Below are 24407 nucleotides of genomic sequence, written 5' to 3'. Positions count from 1 at the left end.
GTGGTCTGCTTGTGAAATGTAAACAAGCTGGTCAATTTTTTTTCTCCTGTTTTTTAAATAGTTGATTATTTTTTCATATTATGTGATACAGATTGTTCCTCTCAGCATGGCAACACGTAGGATCACATATCATCCACGTCTGGAATACATGAAAAGCATGATTGGCTCAAGCTGCTGTTTCAAAATATCGCCAAAGTCATGTGTTCAGTCTCCACCAGACTGGTGGATCCAAAGGCCTGACGTGGTCACGGAGCAGCATGGTTGTCGGACCGGTCACAATGGGTGAGGTTCTTGTTGTGGTGCAGAAAATCTGGAGGACATTTTGTTTGAGTGACATTTGACCTTCAAATCAAGCATTCATCCATGATGTTTGTAATAAATTTGAATTCAATACATTTTAATAGCAAACAGCTTTAAAGGCTATTATTCCTTTTTTTTTTTTTTTACTATTTCTGATATGTTTTCAATTCTCATGCGCATAAATCCACGATGATGTAAAACAGCTCATTTGAGGTTGAACATTCAACATAGTTGCATATGTCTTCCTTTACACGGCATGATAATATAAACAACAGTTCATTGTTGGTTGTCAGTCCCTTTTCATTGGCCAGAATGCCTTTTATCACATTGCTGTGGCACCAGCTTCTTGATTATTGGTTTTTCTGACATCTTTGTTCAACTCTAAGTATTTTCTTCTGAATTTAGGAAGAAAACACTCCGACTTCATTCATTCATTTATTTATTTTTTACCAGGCTGAAACTTGCATTGATTACCAGCTCTGTTCCATGCCTTACAACGATATCTAAGGTAGTGCTAAGGTAGTGCTTCTAACGATCTCTCCTCCAGGCAGATCAATAGGCCAAAGTGTCATCGATGGAGAGTGAAAGAGAGAGAAGACGGAGGATGGAAAGGTGTATGAGCCTGTGATAGGCAGGGCTGGACCAAGTGGTCCAGGAGAAGAAAGATGGAGTGGCTATTGGTGTGACCTTTCACCCTACAGCTCAATGATTTAACGGGCAGTACTTGGACAGAGTTTAGAAAAAGTGGATGGTGACGCTCTGACCAGTTTGGATGGATGCAGCCAGGTGGCCTCTGGGGCAACAACTCTCATCTGTCTTTGTCTGCATCCGTGTTCTGGAAACCTTGCAAATCCAGGCTGGCCAGTGGCACTTGCTGCAGTAATTGTGATGCGATAATGCACAAAGGTCTTTCAATCAATTGTGTATAAACCTTAAAATAAAGTTTTATGGCTAAACCCCCCCCCCCCCCCCAAAACCTCTAAATGATCACTTGCTCTGTTGCTTGGTGCTTATTTCTATGGTAACGTGATTGTTCCCATGATAGTTAGTTTGGGAGCTGCTCCTGACAACCTGACGCATTAAAAGCAAAGTTTAATTACAGCACTTTAAAAGCCACAATGGCACAGTCATTTTGCTGGGCAGCAAACGTGAATCGGGGGCTCTTTAAGTGCCAAATACCAACCAGTGTCTCAGTGAAGAAGCACGCATCTGTGAACTGTCGCTCGTAATTGGAAAAACACTCAGTCCCACGTGAAATCATGTAAATATCTTCCAGATATGTGCGTGACCGCTGATTCATTTTTGCCAGCATTGTGATGTTAATAGGTTTATTTTGATTTACTTTTGAATTCTTTCCACAAAGAGAGCGCATGAACAGGTCCAGTGTTTTCATTGCAGGCTAAATGAAAGACAAGGTCCGTGTTTGTGGTACAAAATACAAAAAAGCATTCCCAAAGCAGGAAGCAAGAAAACAATAACCTGAGACGAGCTTCTCTGAGGGATTTCTTTTTTCTTTCATCCGATGTGGGTATGGGAGCGTGATGTTTCCAGCGGTCAACTTATAACACGCTAAAACGTGGCAGGGAAACTCTCTCAATCCCTCTACTGTCACGTACAGAAGAGCAATTTCGGAGTCATTTCCACATTTTACAACATCTGTATTATGCAGCCTTGATTTTGTGTTGCGCGCGCGTGCTGTGCATAATCTTTTTTTCTGAATTGGAGTTTTCATATTTGGAGAATTCTCGAGTGAAAACACATTAATGACCGCAGTTCTTTAAATTGTTCATTGAATATGATTTCCCCATGTGAAAATACTCACTTGAATGTTCAGTGTCACTGACGCAATTGAGACGCAATTCTACGGAAAAAAAAGAGTAAAAGTTAAAGCTGATTTCAGCATGTGCTTGTATTCCAGTGCGACAACTGAGAGCACTGGGAGCTAGTAAAAGACGCTAGGCAGAAAAAAATATTTGAGGCAATGCTTGGAGGCCCGCATGCTACGATGTTAGTAACCACAGCTATTGTAAGCTGCAAATGTGAATCGACACAACTTATTTTCTATTTCGATCTACTTATTTTGACATAATGGTGTATATTAATATTAAGAATTAATAAATTATTAATAATTGCTATAATAACAAGAAAGGATTAGCTTGTCTTACAAACTTACTTGACTTTCTTACTGTCTTTAAAGCTGATCTTTGATAAACCATTAAATTCTATTCGCTTCTCCGTCAAGCTGCCCAAGTGTGAAATGGCCTTTATTTCACCTTTACAGTGTTGGCAGCAGTCTTCCTGCTTTAGCTGAGCAGTCATTAGAAAATTAGATGAAACCTCCATAAGAATTAATTAGCATTCTGCTTTAATTTCAATTAAAAGTTTAGACCGTGGGAATAAAAAAAAAATGTCTTGGTGAAGCAGGCTGGTGTTTGCACAGTAATCCAGGTTTGTCCTGATATGGCCAATGTAGGCACTCCTTTGAAACATGTATTCACAGCTGGTTCAATAAATCTCTTTGATACATGTGCTTGATAAGAATCCTGACGTGAAGAATGAGTGTGAAATACATCTGCTTGATTATCACTGCTATTTGGGCGCAACCTCAGTAAAGTCGGCCCGCTGTCCTCCCCTGCACAGCTGTTTTGTCTCGGCCATAAACTATTCACCTTTCCGCTCTGATTGGTGCTTGGCTTTGCTTTCACGGTATACATTTGTAATTTGTTGGGCCCTTGTGAAACGAGATGGCTCTTAGATTCATGTTGAGATCCCGCCAGCACAAATATTGTTGTCCGCTGTTAGTAATTACGCACAATTGTTTCAAAGCTATTACATTTGCAAAATACTACAGGTAATGGAAATGAAAGCAAAAACCAGGAAGTCCAGCCTTTCTGCAAGCCCTGCTCTAATAGTAAGCAGGTGTGTGGTTTAAGTTTTCCTTTTTGTGGCAGAGTTGGTCAGATCTTTTCATAAGCGCCACGGAACAACCCTGCTCTGTTCCTGGGCATCAAGAGCCTGTCACGGCAGCATGTCCTCTGTGGACTTTGAGTCTTGAGAAGCAGCAAAGGATACTGATCAGGAAGCTTGTCGGTGTCCTTGATTGAAAGAAAGAAATACAAAAATTCTGAAACAAAGCCTCAAAAGAGGTCACACTAACACAAGTTATAAATTTTCCAACTTCATCAATAATAATTAAGATTGGATAAGCGACGTCTTGGAATCCACATCTTAGCTGCAGTCTAGCTTTCCCACTATATAAAGATATAGTCGCAGCTATTTACAATTGTAGACCGTAACATCTGTTGTTGCATTCACGCATGTATATGATTCAACAAAAATGCTTTCACACTTTTATCTTCCAAATCTTTTACCCAGGTAGGGTCAAGAAGCGTGCTCACACTGATCCCACTTGTTTTCCTGTGGGAGGCAGAGGTACCCACCAGCTAGGGGCAATTCACAAAATCTCTTTTAAGTCTAATATGGATGGCTTCAGAATTTGGAAAAAATGAAAAAAAAATCTATGTCTACACAGTTAGAGCATATAAACATCAAATAGGAACTGTCTTGCTGTAGGACAACAGTGCTAACTGAAATGCCAAAGGCCTCTGTGATGAGAAACAATCATTCTAGGAGCAGATAAACCTGCTAGAATCAAAAAAATTGACATCAATACTGTAATAAAGTTGGGAGAACGCAGTGATGTAAGTTTTCCTCTCCTCTCCAGGTAACTACCACCTCTCTCCGACCGTCAACATGCCGCAGGACGATATTGTGATGATCGAAGACGACCGGCCGCCCCTGTTTCCCATCCATCTTTCTGACCAATCGTCCACCAGTTCCCACGACGACATGGGCTACGTGGGGGATAATCCGGTGAAGTGGATCCATGAGCTTCCCTGCCAAAATGAAAGGTGGGCAGCACGCTGTTCTCACTTTGCCTTGGAGTCACATGAGTTATTTAAAAACGGGTGGATTATAGACAGATTGTGGGTGGAGCTTCAGGTATGTTTGTATCCTCTGGGTGTTGTTAGGGGAGAGTGTTCCAGGAGTGCAAGTGCACAGTAATAAAATATCAGATTTTTTTCCCCCCCTGCAGATATTATGTGGTGTATTAGCTCCCTTAGTTGAGAAAACTAGACCATTTCTGCCTAAAAATGGAGCAAAATGGTAAAATGCAATGTCCGGGTCATCGTGGGAAAGAATCTTTAAATAGTAAATATGCAGTAGTCTGGTAGATGTGTAACATCCGGTGTGTGTGCGTGTGTGTTAAATAATGCATGACCTGGCAGCGCTCTGAGATAAAAAAGAGAAACTCCAGGAGTACCACCAGTACTTCCCTACCCGGGGGATTTCCATGTCCCCACTCTGTCTGCAGGCCATGGCCCCAATGAAGGGACCTCATAATGAAATATGTAGCCAATATTCATCAACCTTGTCACAGACGTAAGGCTCTTTCTCGAGAGACGCAGTCATTTAAGTGTATCAACCCTGTCAGACTAGAAAGAATCACATTTTAGCACTGCAGCACAACTCTGTGTCCATTTCTTCAAAGGCTAAAAAGCAATGAAATGATTATTTTTCATTTCACTTTTTTTACAGGCTTTGGTCCACCTTTAAGCCCATTTAAGCTTAGAGCTACACATTATTCAAGGTGTAATCACACAATCTGAAGTTATGCGTGGCATTTCATGCGTAATTGCAGTAATTAGGTATAGGAAATATGAAGACAAGCCGTACTATATAATCTTGTTCATTTTTTTTAAATGTCAAAGTTTTAGGAGTCTTAAGATTGGCTGTTTTTGCTCATTCGGCACATGTTTATTAAATGCAAAGCTTTATTCTCTCTCTCTCTCTTTGTTTCTGTCTCTCGCTCTTTGTCTCTCATTTATAATAAATGAATAGATTTGCTCTGCATGCTTGTCGGTCACGTGATGTCAGAGGTTTGTTATAGTGGATTTGGTCCACGGCATAAGCCTAAAGTGCACTCCGTCTCCTTTGCACATGCTGTGCACACACACACACACACACGTGGATGGCGTGTGCATGCGAGGCGGGACGTGTGCCGTGTACCACCGCCCGAGGATATAGTGAATAATTCATGCGCTCAGAGTCGCACAGATATACAGTCTCTCGCTGGCACGCGTTCTCCTTTCCTTAAATTCTAACAGCTGTTTAAATGCTTCGATTGTGTGTCGCCTGTGTGACGGACTTTAGCTTCTTCCCATTTTCCTCTATGGCTGTAATTCCTCCACAACCCAGCAGACATTCAGCAGATGTGGGTCAGTCAGACTCCAATGAATTGGAACTGTTACTTTTTAATTAAGCTCTTGCAACAGAGCAGCAGGAGGCGTGTATGCATTGAATATGTATTGTGCAGAGCCGTGAAAGTCTCACCTCTGCCCTCTAATATAATTCAACCTCCTCTCTCATGGGATGGCTTGCCAAGGCCCCAGCTATACACCTACAGTGCATACACGAAGCACAAAGGTGGCTGGTTGGCTTGTAAAATCATTGTTATTCAGACTCTTTCTCTTCCGTCCTTCCTTTTTTTACCCTCCCACAGTAGAATTTAATGAACTCAATTTCCTCTCTGGTTTTGTTCACGCACACAATAGTGAGCCAATTGGTTATAAAACTATCTTATTTTATTTCAGCCTTATTAATGTAAGGACGGTCTAGAGGACATATGCTGCTAATCTGCATGTTGATGTAGGAACTTGTGGTAAAATCATTAAATAAAGATTAACAACAAAACCATGTTTGTTTGCTTAACTGAGTAAAGATAATAGTTGTATGACATATAGAGCTTGAGGTATACTCATGTCGGCTGTTTTCATTGATGGCATCTTTCTATGTGCATAATTTTCCTCTGGGCAAATAGCCGATCCAGCAGGCAAACTGCAGCCGCCCACCTGAAAGTGATGGAGACAGACCTCTTTCTGGCCATATTCTTCCCACTGCATTGACAATATCACCCACTTCAGACACAGCCAGTGTAGTGTTTGTGGAAATTAGCCTCATTACCATTTTATTCCCTCTTTTATTTATATGAAGCATTGTAAAAAAAAAAAAAAAGGTTTCCAAATGAGAATTCTCATGATCGAGGATATGTAGTTTGGGTCTCTGTTAAAATGATAATGTGCTGTTATTCAAGCTCAACTATTTTACTGATTTTGACTGAATTTGAGTCAAATTATTTGGTATTGTGAAAGTTCTTCATAAATACAAGATTTACCACAAGCAGATGGTGCAATAAATCTAAGCTTTAGATCAATGGCTGCATTGCTCAAACGTTTTGTGTGTGTAAAGGTGCACGTGGTGCGTGATTTGTACAACCAGCATGTGTTTTCTTTCAGGTTCTGCTGTGGTAGTAAATTATTGCTTTGCAAATCTGCGATCCAGCGCCATGTCCTGACCCGTCACGTGAATTCCCTTTGCGGCGTCTGGCTCCTCTTTCATTAGTGTGAATCCAAAGTCAAACAGGAAAGAACACATCCGGATGATTTACAGTTAAACTGATAAGGTTTGGTTGATTTAATGGCTCCGCAGAATAATCTGGATAAATCGGACCATTTCTCACAAGAATGGAATGCCGTACAGTGTTGGAAAAACAACTCAGAGCCGATCTGTCAGCTCCGGAAACACGCAGATCCATTTGTAGTTGCACCTGGCTGCCGTTCCAGGAAGTGGTAAAAGATTTAAAGAGCGTTTCTCTTCCTTGCAAATGGGATTTGGTTTCCATTTTGCACGTTTGTTTCTTTTCATTTAGAATTCAATTCAATTTAAAGTTGGGAAAGATCATATCTTAACTGTGTTGTGTCAGTAGGCACTCTACTGCTTCAACACTTTACTGCAATGTTTATGAATATTTCCTTTTCATATTTGCATTTTCACTCCTACAAGTTGATCTAATCTTCACTAAAAGGTGCCGACTTTATCAGTCGGAGACAAATGCCAATTTTTTTTGGAAGTGTGTGAATGTTTCCCAGATGTTGCTATTCAATAATAGAAGGAAGTTTGTAAAAGCTTCATAAGGTACCCTCCCCCCCCCCAATCTAGAAAGTGCTGAAGCTGCACTTTGAAGGTGTGGCTCTTTGACACACTGTGTTTCCTCTAAACAAGTGAACGGTTCTGCTACCTCGTCCCATCAGAACCACTGTGTATATCAGCTTATTTTGGAGACTGGCCCAGATACATGTTCATCCATAACCCATGTTGGCCTTTCCCATGACTTTCAAAATATTAGCATGAAAGTGATATTTGCACATCAATGACAATGTTGTCATCTGGAAGAGTAGAGGAAAACTGTATTACTTTTTGTTGATTTTTTGTACCATTAGTTTGCTTTTACGAGGGTCCTACATGGAGCACCTTCTGTGGCAAGGGGACACGCAGAGCTGATGTGTCCTAACCTTACCCTTTAAAATATTATGGGATCCTGATCAGTTTGCCGTAAGGTGTAATACCGCTGGGGGAACTTTGGGCTCATTTTACAAGGTCAGAACCACGTTGGCACTACAGGAAACTGCCACTAAATCTTTTGTGGCGTCTTACCGACTCCCAGTTCCAGGACAGGCACTTATGCGTGGGGCTTGAGAGTTAGATTGGCAAAAACTAGAGCAGGATGTGAGCAGGAGCATTAGCCTAGCGGACGCCGCTTGTTCTCTCGTTCATAGCATTAACCACCATCTACACGGACACACAAACCAGAATGGTGGCAACCGTCGGTCTTTATTAGTATTTTATAAGTGCTGTTTACAAGTGCTGTTTACTTAACATGTATTGTCACACTGATGTGTACACAGATACAGCTTGCAGCAATAGTTGTTTTCTTCCTTCCTTGTTCTTGTCTTTGTTTTGGTTTTTGCTTTTGGCGGCTCGCCTGGGTGACGTCCCGGTCGAAACCAGAGGATCAAAACTCACAAAGTCTCCCAGGGGTCTTATCCTGCGGTGGAGAACCATCCACAACCATGGAGAGGGCCAAAGGGATTCCTGCCCCGAGTATTTACCAGGAACTCCTGCAGTGGAAATACATCTATAGACACTTTGCTTTTGCTTTAACTAGATGCATATTGAGGACTCAGTTGCTGTTTGTTTTTTTAAGCTTTGTTTATATTTATTTGTATTTTATATATATATATGTATATGTATATATATATATATATATATATATATATATATATATATTTGTATTATTTATATTTATTTATTTATATAGTGTCTTTTACAATCAAAATTGTTTCTAGGTGCTTTACAGAATCCCAGGGCCTAACCCCAAACAAGCAACAGTGGCAAGGAAAAACTCCCCTTTAACAGGAAGAAAACTGGAGCAGGACCAGGCTCATGAACTGATGTCAGATGGATGAAATGAGGAAAGTAACCTTAAAAAAAAAAAAAATTGCACATTGTCAACTTTGGAATGTCCCAGGGTGGCCTGGGATGAGAGATTGGAGGGTGGCTCTCTAATCTCATGACGGTGTGAAAGAGAAGGAAATGGACAGTGAGGGACACCGAGACAATGAAGGAGACAAATTTGTGTCCTTCTCTGTCTCTGGGAGATGTCACAGGTGGAAACATCATTTCCCAGGCAGCTCTGACACACTCTGTCAACCAGCAGCGATGGAAAAGGACTCCAGACAAACGTCAGCTATCACACACACACACACACACACACTGGCAGGTAAACATTTTCACAAATTAACATATAAAGTGGAAAAGGTCTGCATCGACATGAACAAACAAACTAGCATTTCAGGCAAACGCGCTGCTTGAGTTGACTCCTAATAACGTCTGCTGTGTAAGTAAGGACGTTTTACACCGTAAAGTCTTCACAAAGGTTACGGCCCGTTGAAATTTATACATTTGATCTGCTTAGTTTTGGTTTCAGGAGACAGAACTAGACGCCACAGTTTGACATCTCAGTGTGGCAGGGAGGTAGGGGAGTGGCAGCAGGGGAGATGCTGTTGGAGAATTTATGCACGCACACACACACACACACACACACACACACACTCACTCAACCCAAAGTCCTCTTGGTCGGGTCCTTGTCACTCAGTCTCTCATTTAGCTGGGCAGCAAAGTCAGACCAGCGGAACTCAATTAAAGTGTCCGTCCTCCAGACGGGGAATGAATGAAGTGGTCTGCACAGGAGTCACAGCTCTGACAAAAGGGGTCTTAATTGATCTGTGCCAATTTTTCTTCTCCTTTCTGCTACAAGAACCCAGCAAAAAGGAAGATTACAGCAACAAAAAATGTGCTGCTGCTCATTTGGAATATCTTAATGTGACAATTAAGGATTTTTTCCTGCAATTTGAAAGCTTTAATCCCCCCCCCCTTTTTTTTCAGGACACAGTAACACCATTGCAAATTAAACCAAAAACAACACTGGCAAAAACATGTGTAAAGGTTTAAAATGTGAATGGAAAAGAGCCATTGCTACGTCTCACTTTGGATGGTGTCAAGCGTGTGAGAGCGGAAGTGAGGAGAGACCAGTTTGAGGGTCCACACAGGGAATTAGTGCAGCGACACCAGTTTTTCGGCATTGAAATGTTTAAAGAGCCTGTTTGTAGCCTATAAACTCTCAGAGAAACTGAAGCAATCTCTGTATGAATATTGGTGTCTTGCTCTTCAGGCCCCCAGACAATAAAAAAATGGTTGTATAGTCGCTTCAGACTCACAAACGCGCACACAAAAAGATCATATGTAAACACACTCCATCAATGCTTCCACTGAAACGCCACCTTGCAAACAGGAAACTATATAAACCAGATCCAGATGAGGTATTGTGAAGCCTATCCTCTGGGTGAAAGAGCAGAGGAGTGTCTGGCTTCTTATTTGCAAGGCATTATGGGGGATCTGTAATAACTGCAGTGTCAATGCACTGGGGTAAACTTGCATGTTTTTGCGTGGCAGGTTTTCCCATATTCTGCATGGTCAGTTAAAGCAAAACAAAGGCAACAAAAAGACACATTTCAAAGAAAAATGCACATTTTACCGGCAGTAAAGACCTCAGTCCTGATCTATCAAGCAAGATTCCATGTTGTAACCCTCCTCCATCCATGCATCCATGCAGAGAGCTGACTCAGCCTGCTTCAAGCCTCAGAAGGACCTTTTCAGCAGGACACTGACTCTTCTGATGCACTAGAAGGAATGCAAAGAACTTATTTTCTCCTCATTAAAACCACTCTTTACTTTACAAAGGACCTGAATAACTTTATCTCTCTAGAGTTACTTTTAAAGGCAAGACTTTTGAATAGATGGAAAAATAATTCAGAAAATGACTTTAGCCATTAGAGTCTAATACAGAAGTCTTTTAGCACTGACCACTTAGCATCTCAGCAGCTTACGTGTTTTTTGACACATTCACCTTCCAGTTGATGTAAAATTCAAGTCAAAGCTGTGGATTTGCCTGTGAGCAATTCACAGCCCTGGTTAATTTTAGATGATGAGAGAGAGTGACCGAGTTGGAGAGCATCTGCCCAGAGATGTGGAAATTGCTTTTGAACAGTGGTAAGAGACTGAGGGATTAGAGGATGTGTCATCCAAATGGACTGGACCTGTGGCAAGGAAAGGATGGATGTGCTTTGAAAGAAACTACAATCTACAAATTATGTAATTAATCTGCAAGGCAGTCACACAGTCAAGCTGTTGCTTCTTGGTATTTATGCAACATATTGAGTAACTAAAACAAACATTTTCTTTCATTTTCAGTGTCTAATTACAGTGAGTATCCTATAAAATATCAGTAATGGTATTATTCCAACTTGATGGTTAGTGTGCCTGTTGATTTTATCCTTCCCGTTTCCCAGGTGACAGTAGTCTCTCTTGCACCTCGCTGTCTGGTGTGAATGTCCCAGAGGCAGAAAGAGTTCCCAGCTTTTTGCCTTCTCCCTGTATAGATGTGAATTGCTCACATTTAGCTTGTTTTTTGTTTTTTCCATCCAGGCTAGCATTTAACATGGCCACATTCGCACAGTCTCCCACCCTTTTGGCTTAGCTTGAGTGGCCCCATTAACAAAGCAGAAGATAAGCAGAACTCGAGAAAATCAAAATTCACACAGAGAATTTGTCCTTTCTCCCTCCTACAGTGTCTCAGACACGCTCCGACAGATGACATTTGCAGAGACAGGAAAGGAGAGGCCGGGCTTTTTGTGGGCTTGGATTGATGAGAGGAGAATAGTGAGGGATGATGAATACATGAATTATACATCTGTGCTGTCATTCTTCTCTTCCTGCTCCACCTCTGCCTCTTCCTGTATCAACTGGAGGCTCTCCGTTAGTGGTCTGATCTTAGTTGGAATTGTCACGTGTGATCGACGGTAAAGTGACACGCTGGCATCGGCCCCTTTGCGACACACCAAGCGCCTCTGTTGTTAAACGAGGTTGACAAGCCGTGTAGCAGTTGTCACCATGCAAACAAGTGCCAGCAGGTCTGCAGACACTTTTAAATGTTATTAAAATAGAGTAGGGGGTAATGAAATGTTCGTAATTCTGCAAAATGCATCCATTTATGTCAGGAAGACAATGGAAGTGGTTGTGTTCACCACGGTAATGCACGTTCCATTATTGGACTTCATCTCGCATCTCCGCTCGCGTGGCAACATGTGGCTGCATTAATCGTAAAGGCACCTTTCTGCATGCAAATACCCCCCCTTCCCCTTTCTGTCTACTCCCCTCCAATTTTCAATTAAGATCCAGACAGAGATAGACGATCTCAAAGGGAGCCACTGCTGGGTACCTGACCGCAGTCTGCCGCTGCGGCAGACGTTGAAAAGGCCGCGGGGGTGTGGTTTATTGAGTGACCATGAACTCGGATCACCCTCACCTCGCGGCAATATCAGACACATTTGCAAGGCTTTGTCTAATTTCAAGACGGCAGATGTAGATTTGTCCTTGGAGCCTAAATAAAATTAAATATATTTGAGGTGTGGGTTTATAAAAATGCATCGATGTTATCATAGTGTTATTTGTAGTCCTAGGGTGTTTTGTGTACTAATTCCTATATCTACATGTCTATTTTTATTCACTTTAGCATCAAACTAAATCCTCTCTCGCTTCCTCAACTCAAGCTCGCTCAGCCCGGATGCCAATGCTGACGCTTCCTTCCAGAGGGAGGGCTTCGGCCGCCAGAGTATGTCCGAAAAACGCACCAAGCAGTACGAAAACCCTTCTCACCTGGAGATCGTCAGGTCGCGCAAGTCCAAGAGCATGGATCTAGGTAAGCTCCGTGCACATAGCTCACGCTTCACACTGATCTGCAGTTATTTATTGACTTTTCTTTGGTTCAACTCATTCAACCAAGTTTTAGTGCATTACAGCTAATTATGGAAGCACTTGCGCTGCTATTCAACCCATTTGGACATTTGATGTAATTCATACATATAAATCACGACCATGTTTAGTAAATAAATACATCCAGGCCTCATTTTAACCTGTCTGATATATATTAACTGTTAAAAACAACAGTGATTAATTATGAAGCCAAATGTGACTCAATAGCTGTGAATGTTCAGAGTCTCACTTCAACGTTCTATTGATAAAAATTACTCTGCGTGCATATGACGAACATGCACAACTCACTATCACACATAACTATTAAAGCTGAAGCCCCTTCAGCTTTGTCCTCTTTTGACCCATGGTTAAACCACCGGAAGGAATACTGCAGCGGTCTCTTCACTGAGCGCCTGGAAAAGCAGTTAAGGCTCACACATGTGCTCACACACATGCACGAGCATCTGTCTAAGAGAGAAAGATGGTCTGAGTTCACAGCCTTCCCCACTGACGCTGAGACAGACGATGCCCTCTCTCGGATCACTGGCTAATCATAACAAATAACAGCTCACCATATTCCTTACGGAACCCACAAACCTGCACAAATCTTTGACGCTCCCACAAACTAGTGTGACTTTAGGATGTTGCAGGCACATCTGTCGGGTATATATTTGTTACTCTAACTTCAATCCACCTTCAAAACTTCCCAAAAAGTGAACTGAGAAAAGGCAGGAAGTGCAGCTTCTAACAAAGGCGCAATTAGTCATTGGATATGTGTGAGTGAGCAAATTGCTAGCGATCAGGAATCTTGTTTTTTCTTTTCCATTATGTTATTAGTGTCAAATACAAACCTAATGTGATGAATGTGAGAACAGGAAATGAGGCCAATGAGATAGCTCCTTGATGGCATTCACATCATTGTGCATGCATGTTATCAGTGATTTTAATCAAAAAGCTTTCTTGGCTGTTTACTTCTACCATTAGCATTCATTTATATACTTTCTAAACAAAGCAGCCAACATCTATGCAAGGCCATACTCTTTTACAGATTTTTATTCCTATTTTGGGGGTAAATTTAGCTCATAAACCATTAGCTTCTACTACATTCTTGACCCAACTGGGTTTTTGATCCATCCTGCAGACAGATATATGTGGACGTCCGTCACCAAATCATAATTTACCAGTGAGAATATTGCTCCATTCGCATGCCGGAGGGAAATAACTGACTTGTTCCACTCATATAAGAGCTGTCGTAACTGACAGGAGCTCCCATAAGAGAAATGGCCAGTCAATAGTTAGAAAACAAACCCTCGAGTCAGCTTCAGAAGTAAAAACAACACTCTCTCGAAACGCTCCTTTTATTATCTTAAAGGCACACATTGCTATATGTTGATTGTTTTAATTAAATTATTGCATCAAAGCCACATAATGGAAAAATTGCCTTCGAGTGAGGAATAATCGAGAAGGAAGTGAAGTGAGGCAAAGAACACAGCGTCCATATGGATCTCTGCGTCTCATCATAGGCATGTTTTTAGATGTGTTTTTTGTTTGTTTTTTTGTATATATGACCATATCTCTTTACTTTCCAGTGAAATATTACTACAGCCTGACAGTGGTAACATGTTCGGCAGTCTCCTCCCCACACGTGTTCTTTTTTCCTGTCACTTACTTGGTATTTCTGATGTTTTCCATGTGTTTGAAATCACTGCAGCACATGGTCTTTATTACTTATACTCTTTACATTTAAACATTCCACATCTGTGTCTATGCTTCCCTGTGCCGTCTGCTTTCATCACTAGGCTACACTTTTGTTTTTTCTGTGCATGTCCTCACTAACATTCCACCAACTAACTAAGCCTTATTTATGTTGTTTAACAGTAGGAGACAATACTAACAACAGCATGGGAACATATGAAGGTAAGCAACTACTCTGTGAACCAGCTAAAATAGAAATAAATCTTATTTTGCTGTATTTATGGATCAATAATGACACTGAGATGTCACTTCCTTGTTTCCTTTTTCTGTTTTAATACCTCTTAACTAACCAGTATTGTCTGTTTGGCTTTGGCACCTTTAAATACATATGGACGAGGGTCTTTTCAAAGCAGAGAGCTGCACGGCATCGAATAGAAACTTGGCAACTAACACGGGAGCCTGTGCCATTGTACTTGTTATACAGTGTAAATTATTGTAGAAAACAGCCAAAGAGTGAATCTGGCAATTGAAATGAGAGATAGTTTGCAAATCCATCATGGAGAGAGAAATGTGAAGGGGAAAGAGCCCCTGAGTTTTAAATTTTCCCAGCACTATTTCATTCTTATAACCTCCTATTGAGGACTCATGAACATGCATCAAAACATAAAAGAGCGTAAAAATGACATTAACACAGCTATTTAGACAATGAAAAAGTTGCATTAGGTGCCCAACACCATGTTTTCACACAGCCAGTCAGCACTCTGCAGACCACTGAACTCACTGCATGCCACGAAAGGGTGCTAGAAAGTGACAAACTACAAATCGCCTTTTAAGCATCCCTAATTCTGACACCATAAACACAGGTAATTACATCCCATACGCATCATCCAGCATCCGCGACAGTAATTGAGTAATCTATAAAATGCTGATTCGGTGGTATGTGATCGTCATATGGAGGACGTCCTCCGTTGTGATTATGACCCACATCTGGCTGAGACACAGTGGAATGGACAGCCCAGGGACACCTCGTATCCACCACCATACCTGAGCTGGGCCTTCCCTGAACCACCTCTAAGGTTATTTTTAACCTAATGCCCCTTTTACCAGCCTGCTTAAAGTCCCGACTGAATAAATTATGTGTAATGGCGCCCCTGTCTGTACACAGATCTTTACATGCAAGGGTCGCTGTGAATAATGGTTGAGGAGCAGAGTTTTAGCTGCTCTAATTATACTATTGGCTCCTGTTCTGTAATAACTGCTGCTGATTTATTCATGGAGTTTGCCATACTTCCCCTTTAACGTTAATGGCAATGGATCTTCTCCAATTAACTGTCCTTGCCCTTAATTTGGCTACAGACCACAGCACGGGGACCATTTCTGGCTTTGTCTGGGATAGAATTCCAGGTGCACTTTCACCCCTATTTGGTTGGATTGTCTTCCTTTTGTGTGTATTTCATTTGGATGATATTCATTTCTCCTCCAGACGTGTGGGGAGTGACAAACTCATGTCTGTATGCGATGGGGGAATATGTATTTTCATCCCTCTGAATAAAAGGGAGATGAGCAGCGGAGCACTGAGGATTCTGTTGTGTGATAGGAATCACATAATAGACTGGCATACAGAGAGCTGTCCGTCAAACTCTCCCTGGAGAGCTGGAGCAGCTTCTGAAGAAAACAAAGGCAGGTTTGAAGCAGACAGGGTCTCTGGGCAAACTGTCTCACATTGCTCCGGCTCCAGGTCTCTTTGTGTCTGCGCAACTCTCAGACGTTCGGTGCGCCGGCTGAAACAATGGGGAAGGGAATCGTGTTGTGGAATTCCAAGTGGGAGCACTATTCCCCATTTCCAAGTACAGCAGATGTCATTTATGTTCTTTTGAACTGTTGCGTCGGGCTCGGCTCGAAGTCACAGGCCCATTGTGACAAACATGCGCCCCGGCTTCTGCACGTCTGTCACCAGGCGTCATTCACAGGTGGAATAAAAACACAGAAACACTCGGTGTTGCTGAGATGTTTTCAGCATTGGGCCTTTTCATTTATGGTTTTATTGTTTGTTTCTCGGTCTCTAGGGTTATTCCACAGCAAATGAATTATAACAATTTCCGGGATTGTCTCGGTCGTGGAAGGTTTTACTGGTATTACATTTTGCTTAAAGGTAATCAGAAATATAGAGCTTCCCCTCAGGAGTGGTGCAGTAAAACAGAATCTTCTGGTCCTGCAACCAGAGACCAGTGTTTCATCTTCCAGGCCTGTGCAGCCTGAGGCACATGTGCACCCTCTTACTGCTGAACTGAAAGCAGCGTTATAGATTGGCGCTCATTTATTTAAAACTTGACTCTCGGTAATGAATCCAAGGTTCTCCCGGGATCGAGTAGTTCATACAAGTTTTCCATCCAGGGAATGCACCGTTGTCCTATGTTGACCTTTTGACCTATTGGGTATCTTTGACACCAGATATTTTACTCTAATGGGTGCTAGATCCATTCACACTAATTTTGGACGTATTGGTAGCAATTGTTGCAGAAATAGGAGTGACCTGGGACCTCAAAGAATGAGAGGTGTCTTGTGCCACATAGTTCCGGTCAAAATACATCTAAAATCACGTCAGATGGAACAGACTGCTTTATTCAATACTAGCTGCAACTTACCTGAGCAGCAGCAACGACAAGAGGGTCACAATCTTTTCCTAATTATTTCGTCCATGTTTGCAGTAGAAAAGATCAGCATGCACATTGAATTTGAGTCTATCAATCAAGTAATGGATCTACATTTTTATAGCGTCTGTTACAATCAAAATTGTCTCCAGGCGATTTACAGAATCTCAGGGCCTGACTCCCAACAAGCAACAGTGGCATGAAAAACTCCCCTTTAACAGGAAGAAACCTTGAGCAGAACCAGGCTCATGTAAGGGAACCCTCCTGCTGATGGCCAGCTGGGCAGAGAAGAAGAAAGAGGGTGGACAGGTAGAAGAGAGAATAATTTGCATAAATCATTAATTACAACAAGAGTTGAGTTGAATGGGTCAGCAGAGTCAGAGGTCAGCAGGTCAGCGTACAGCAATGAAATCAGTGATACCCGTAGATGGATACAGAGAGGGAGTGAATTGTATGTTTTCTCCCTTACTTCCTCATCTATGTCGCTAGTGGCTGAGTTTTTTGATACAAAACATTGTTTGGAGACCAGGTAGAGCAGTCGGCCACGCTGTGAACGCCCCACCGACCGCAATTGCTCTGGCCAGATGACAGAGAGTCGCATAGTGCGAACAAGGCTTTAGTCGGCAGACCTATCTGACCTTTTGACTACATGTTTTTTTCTCGAAAGCCGTATCGTTGCAGGCATTTTAGGCATCGCTCCACACAGTGGTCATAAATAGTTTTCCTTCAGTGGTGGGGGTTTATTTTCCTTGCTAATCCATGTTTGGCTGTGCACCCCCCTGGTTAAAGAACCACTGTGATCACCAGCACTGCCGGCTCACGCCTCATTTAGGCCACTTTAAACACGTCAATCTCATTGTTGACAGATGCTGACACAGACATGTGTGTGCATGTCAGGAGCTTGTGTTTTTTTGGGACAAATTTTTGGGATTCCCTGTACGCACACGCTGAGGCTAGCGTATACATTGGATGTTTACATATGTGCTTCCAGACATTACAGCAACATCGGCAATTGAAAAATCCGACAGGAAGAGCTGGAGTATATGTTTATTTATACCACATGAAACCACACAGGCATGCTGAAGGGTCTGTATGGTCTAAAGGGAGTTTTAAAGACACAATGCCACCCTGTCCAGATGCCCCTGACATGTGTTTTACCTTTAGAGAGTTAGTCAAACTGCCTGGGTAATTGAATTAACAGTTTGTTCAGTATTACTGATAGTTTCCGCTGCAGAAGTTTACATTTAACAGCAGCTCACTCGCACATTTTTTTTTTAAATCCGTCTTGTTACATTTGACAGCTGCTTACTGCACACTGAGTAGAGGCAGAAGAAGGGGGACAGCAAATAAACCAGGCTGCTTGTTTACCAACTGGAGGCTAAGGTAATAGCCTGAGGGAACTGACAGGGGCTTGCTGACAAAATGAAATACCAATACCAGAATCACACTCCACTTAAATACACTAAACACAACCCTGGCGAGCATTGGAAAAAATAATTACAGCTGTCCAGTGTTCCCTTCCAGAGGTTGGCTGTTTAGAACCTTTCCAATAAATCTTAACTGTCTAATAGCACTAATTTTATTTACTTTGCATGATGTTCTCTGAGCAGCATTCATCAGTGAAGGAGTGATAATGGTCCAGCATTAACAAGACAACATACAGACAGTTTTGATAGCAAAAATGTAATTTTTATAAACAATAATGATCACAATCTCCTGCCTTGCTTGTAGTGTCTATAGCATCCTCATGGAGACCATGCAGAACAGTGATCCATGGCTTCAAGTGCACATGTAGGTGCATGTCACAGTGTTGCAGACTGTAACGTATGTCCTTGTTTTATCTGCACGTTGTAACCGTAATGTTTGTAATACATGTCCATTTCTATGTCACCTGCTTCAATGTTTATGTGACATAAAAAAAGAGCATGCATACATATCCCTGTATATTTATTTTCTGCACTTTGAATTTTGGTTCTTATGTGGCTCATTATTCTGGAAAGCGCCTTGAAACAATTTTGATTGTATAAGACGCTATATAAATAAAGATTGATTTGATTTGATTTGATTTGATTCATTACACAACTATTCTGATTATTAACAAGGCTGGTGCTCTCTCCGTTTCTGGTAGTTATATCGGTGTCCATGTGGTTGTAGGAAGACTTAAATGACTGAAGTCGGTTTAGAAACTGTTTGTCTGCAGTAAAAAGTGCACCGGATGACAATAGAGTGGACAAGTTCTAGTATCAGTTCTGGTCTCTGGTGACCCATGATAAGATAGCTTTAAGGTTTTTTTTCCACTAAATTGATATATGATGTTTAAGAGGAGATGGCAGTGATTGTGCCATCTTGGATGGAGAGAGGGGAAAGAATGTGCAGTGTTTTTATAAGAGTCTTCCCTTTTTCTAACTCTTTCTTTCCTTTACAGAAAAAATAGATGAAATACTTATGCTGGTATATTAAGAAGACCATTTATAGCTGTCAGGTTTAGCTTCAGTACAACGGTTGAATTAAGATTCCGCAAAGGGAAAAGTTTAACTGATGCTAATGTTTCAGTCTCACACACTTCATTGGACAGACAGTCATTTGTTTTCCACTTTAATCGTGACTACACTGTGCTTGCCAAGCGCATCCCATAACCTCGTCCTGTACAACATGGGAACAATTGTGATGAGCCCAATCAGGGGGAGTCATACAGCATTAATTAAATGGTCTCACTGTGACTCATTTCTCTTCGCACAGATTCAGAACCAGTGGTTGGACCGTCGTTGGGCCTGAAAAAATCCAGCTCCCTCGAAAGTCTGCAGACAGCTGTTGCCGAGGCGACCCTAAATGGAGAGACCGACATCAAACGGTCGCACTCGCGCATCGTCAGAGGCCGTGGCTGCAACGAGAGCTTCAGAGCCGCCATAGACAAATCCTATGAGAAGTCTGCAGCACCGACGGAGGACAGCATGGACACGCGTGAGTATATGAACCAAGTAAAAGTGGAGGGAATCTTCTGAAATTTCAGATGTTTTGTTAAGTGCTTGAGGCAGAAACAGTGAAAATAACAATGGGGCCAATGTAACTATGTGATAAACATGGAAAAAGTTCAACTTAATAACACGAAAAGGAGACAAAACCCAGAAAACAGACTGAGCGAATGATGCTGGTCAGAAAAACACAGTCTACATCAACAGTCTACATCAGCAGAGCCAGCGGTCGAGTCGGCGAAGACCGGATTGGAACTTATTCAACAGCTGTTGCTCCATCTCATGTGTTGTTACCGCTTGTCTGCCTCACGATATTTCAAAACAACACGAAAAACAGGTTAGCAGGAAACAAACCACAGACCCGACACCCAAACAGTGGAATGCTGCCAAAGCCCCACGTCAAGAGCCCGACATTCCTGCTCATGTTTTAGTCTGGAGGAAAAGGATGCAGGGCAGGTGTCAGGTGGCCCAGATTGTTGATTTCCCAGCAGAATGATGCACCTGTCAGCGGTTTTTAATGTTTTAGCTGCTCCGAGTGTGCCGTGCAGTAGACAGATCAGTGCAACATTGGCCAACTGGCTTTGAGCTATTTTGAAACGGTGACACACTTCCCAGTGGAAGATGTACACATGTCGTATGTCACAATGCACATTTGTAAAAAAAAAAAGAAAAATGTCTAGTTTACGCACATTAATATTCATCTGTTAGAGAATAAGGCAACGTTCGCTCAGCGCGGGTTGTAACGGTGGAAAAACCCATTCTCATGTCTCCCATTAGTTCATGGGAAATAATTTCCATCCAAGTGCTGTCGGATTGCTCTCACGTGTCATTTGTGTGTTCAGTATAGCAACCATGAACTCCCAGCACGCAACTTTGCCAATTATGTTTATGTCTATGAACCCTAAATGAATGCCTAATTTTTTTTTCAATTTTTTATCTTTATTTACTTTATTTTTCTTTTATTAAAAGTAAGAAAATCTGTAGAAAACCCGACACCTCTGCTGCAGAGTTGATGTCTAAAGAGCCATTTCTCGGTGTAGTGAGATAGTCAACTTAGACTTATAGGTAATGAACCAACAACAGGGCATTCGCAATCGAGAAATTTGTATTCCCTCCCCGAATAGCTGCAAAACAGTCTGAAAAAAGAAGGAATTATTTGCCTGAAACCCTTTGTTGTCATAAGCTCTGTCGGCAAGCCGCTAAATACAGTCTTATCTCAGCAAAGAAAAATGGGAAAAGCAAGCGATTTTCCCCGCTGTGGTATATTGCATTCTCCCCCCATGATATTCAAATAACTCTGTTTTTCAATTTAGATAAAAGCAGGCAGCCTGTGCTCGTCGCCGAGGTTAATAGTCAAAGTTGACAGATAAGCGGCCGTCTTCCTCCGCTCCCAGACTTTTATTTACATAAAATAAGAACATGGCATCATCCACAGAAAATGTGTCTTCTCGAGACGACCCGCTGGGCCTCGTGCACTTTCCCGGGTGTTACTTTGTGTTGCATCGTCTGTTGAAATAACAAAGAATAATGGGAAAAAAAGCGAATATCCCATCCTTTATGTTGCAGAATGAGCATGACATTTTCACGTGTCTGCCACGACCTGCTGGGACAGAACAACAAAAAAGAGTAAAAAAGGTTGGCCGACTGTCCCCATGTTCTCTTCCTTTTCCTGCTTTTAAAAACAATCTCTCCTTTTAGATGGAATGTTGAACAATTGGTCACGCTATCTGAAAACAGAGCAGCTAAAATAGGCGTCACGGATGTATCAACATGAGGCCACAAAGAAGCATATAGGCTCACATGGCAGCCGCCCTCCAGGAGGTTCTGGATCGCCACGTTTAATACCTTATCTGCACCGGGGCATCATTAAGCAGCAGCTGCATCAGCGCTCCTTCTATAACCTGATACAGGCTGTGGCCGCTGTTCCTCTTAACGGGATCATAAGCAGGCAGCAGATTGAGCGATAACCCCAATACCGATGCCGGTTCTGATGGTTTGAAGCCACCATTGGTCTTTTTCTTCCTGCCATTTAAGTTTGCTCATTTTGTCCAAGATGATGGTGAATATAAATAAATAAATAATAATAATAATAATAATAATAACTCTAATAACTCTCTGAATTACAGGGAAAATATAATATAGCAAAGTTCCTTGGAAGCCAAATCCAGCCGATCTGTCCTGAAATCCATCCCAGTGCCTTTTTTAGCTCTTCCCCTCACATGATAAGCGCTTCTCTTGCTCATCAAAGCCTAAATTGAATGTATTAAATGCGCAATTATAATGTGTTTTAATCTAAAACACATCTACCTCGACGCCTCACTGCAAAGACAGGAGCTGACTCGCAAAGAGTGCCACGATTGCAATTAAGATCCCTGGAAGGCTTTTCCGGGATTATTTAAATGCATAATTACTGACAGATTAATTACATTTTGCCCATCAGTTTTGATTAGATGTGATGGAAACTTGGTGCTTTAATCAACCTCACATCACTTTAGGAGTGTGCAGGGCTCAGATTATTATAGAGGTAGATTATTTTCTCAGGTTATTTTATGGTCATGTTCAGACAAATATGGAGAAAAGAAAAGGAAAAACGTTCTCTGGTGAGCTGCATGAAATGTCCATATTTGAAATAACTTCAGGCTTTTTGCTAAGTGAAACAGAGTGGTAGTCTCAAAGGGTGTCGAATGTAAATATATTCTGCTCTAATGAGGCGGGTGAACTCCGTGTGTTTTGTTCAAAGCCGTTTTACCTTGTGGGACTCGTTTTTTTTTTTTATTTTAATGGCTCGTGTGATGTTACCAGAGGAAAGGAGAGAGGAATTGGTAACAGATTCTGCTGTTGTGTTGTCGATTTCTGTGATCTGGAGGGAGTCAAGTGGAAGTTGGGGGCTTTTTCAAGTCACTTTCTGCATTTCTGTTAAAGTAGCTTTTCCCTTTTAAAGAGATTAAATGTGTTTATGGTGTTACTGCACAGGAAATGTCACTATAATATAATACATTTATTTATATTTGTTGTTTTGCGTTGATAAAGAAGGTTTTTTTCATCTCTCATCTTTTCCATCTCTCCAATTGTGTTCTAGTGGAAGAGGACACAGAGGGAAGCTCCAGATCCGGTCGAGAGTCGATGTCCACCAGCGGCGACCTCATTGTGGGTCCCAGGGTCAACGGCCACCTCTCGAAAGATGAGAGACAAAAAGACAGAGAGAAGACGGGCGGGGGGGAAAAGAAGAAGCTGGAAATGGAGAAGGAGAAAGATAGGGAGAGGGACAAGAGCAAAGGCAAGAAAGGTGTCCTTAAAGGCCTGGGTGACATGTTCAGGTATGTAACAACCCTTCTATGCTGCCTCAAGCACGATGTCCCCCTGCTTTATATAATTCCATCCAGCTCATTCACCAGCTGATCATACAGAATACGAATGCAGCGTTAATCAGGGAGCGCTCTCCTTGAACCCTGTGAGGTGGAGGGGCTGATAGAGGGGGGGAGGCGCGGGAGGGAGGGGGGGGGGGGGTCATAGACCTCAAGGGCCTCTAGCACTTTTGAGCCAGATTATTTTTAATAAGAACAGCATGTTTTATTCATGATGTCACGCTCCTCCTCTCCAAACACCCGCTGCATTTGTTAGGCAGAGCAAAATGTGTCGGACTCCTGTGGATGCTAATGTAATGAATCCATACGAACACATCAACATAAGATGAGAAGCCAATGGTTTATTAAAGCCATTAAGGTTTCATACATTTCTATGGTATATACTGTTAATATGGATGGTAAAACATAGAGTTATCAAAATTTCTTGCAAGACAAATACCTTAATATGTTCAAATCTTTGTTCAATGTGTTAATATTAAATATGTGAACAATGTTTAGACTATGATAGAAATGTACATTAAACACTAATCTGAGGCTGAATCTCATGTAATGGCGGGTTTTTTAGTCATAATGATGATTTCATTTTGTACGCACTGTGAAGCTGGAATTTGAAATGCAAGCAGAAACACCTGGTGACACCTTTGTAACATCTTATTAAGCTAGCATAGCATGGATATGTTTATAACAAAGAAAAGGTGATTTTGGAGCTGGGCAAGAAGAGAATAAAGAAGGATGATATATGTAGATATCTATTGGTTCAGTGTCGCTGCCCTGGAGACTATCAGGCATCTTAATTACCTCCATTCTCTGCATATTTGCTTATAGCATAGATTAATGATGCAGGCAGCGTTGACTGTTATTGGGCCATAAGTTGTTTTCATGCGGATTATCTTAATGGGATTAGTTAGCATAATGAACAATAAAGAGGACAAGTGTGTTTTTCAGGTCGTGATAGAAGAATTCACAAAGATCACTTTTTATTTGTTTGTTTATTGATCAGTTGGCTGGTCGGATTCATAAAGAAAAGTGCAAACATTGAATCGGTGGTCGTGCAGGTGGCGGCTGGGCAAATTTAGCTATGTGCTAGGGTTCTTGCTATGCCATCGTCAGCCCCGTCATCGCTCTTCATTATCGCTGAGGACCACTGAGTGTTG

At 41.8% G+C, this 24407-nt stretch overlaps 1 protein-coding gene across 10 annotated transcripts in view; it reads left to right on the top strand.

The window, feature by feature from the left end:
- Positions 1-24407, top strand: part of LOC130513723 (partitioning defective 3 homolog) — a 239643-nt gene that overhangs the window by 139601 nt on the left and 75635 nt on the right. For 9 of the 10 annotated variants that reach the window (XM_057012690.1, XM_057012694.1, XM_057012689.1 and 6 more), the window contains 5 exons: positions 4025-4211; positions 12369-12517; positions 14449-14487; positions 19656-19877; positions 22968-23205. In XM_057012690.1, the coding sequence (XP_056868670.1) occupies positions 4025-4211; positions 12369-12517; positions 14449-14487; positions 19656-19877; positions 22968-23205 (835 nt within the window). The remainder of the gene's footprint in view (positions 1-4024; positions 4212-12368; positions 12518-14448; positions 14488-19655; positions 19878-22967; positions 23206-24407) is intronic. The other variant, XM_057012691.1, reaches the window with a different exon arrangement.

The sequence above is a fragment of the Takifugu flavidus genome, chromosome 17 (genome assembly GCF_003711565.1).
Source record: "Takifugu flavidus isolate HTHZ2018 chromosome 17, ASM371156v2, whole genome shotgun sequence".
Lineage (NCBI taxonomy): Eukaryota > Metazoa > Chordata > Actinopteri > Tetraodontiformes > Tetraodontidae > Takifugu > Takifugu flavidus.
Note: the sequence above shows the minus strand (reverse complement) of the source record. Positions and strands in the feature narration are given on the sequence as shown.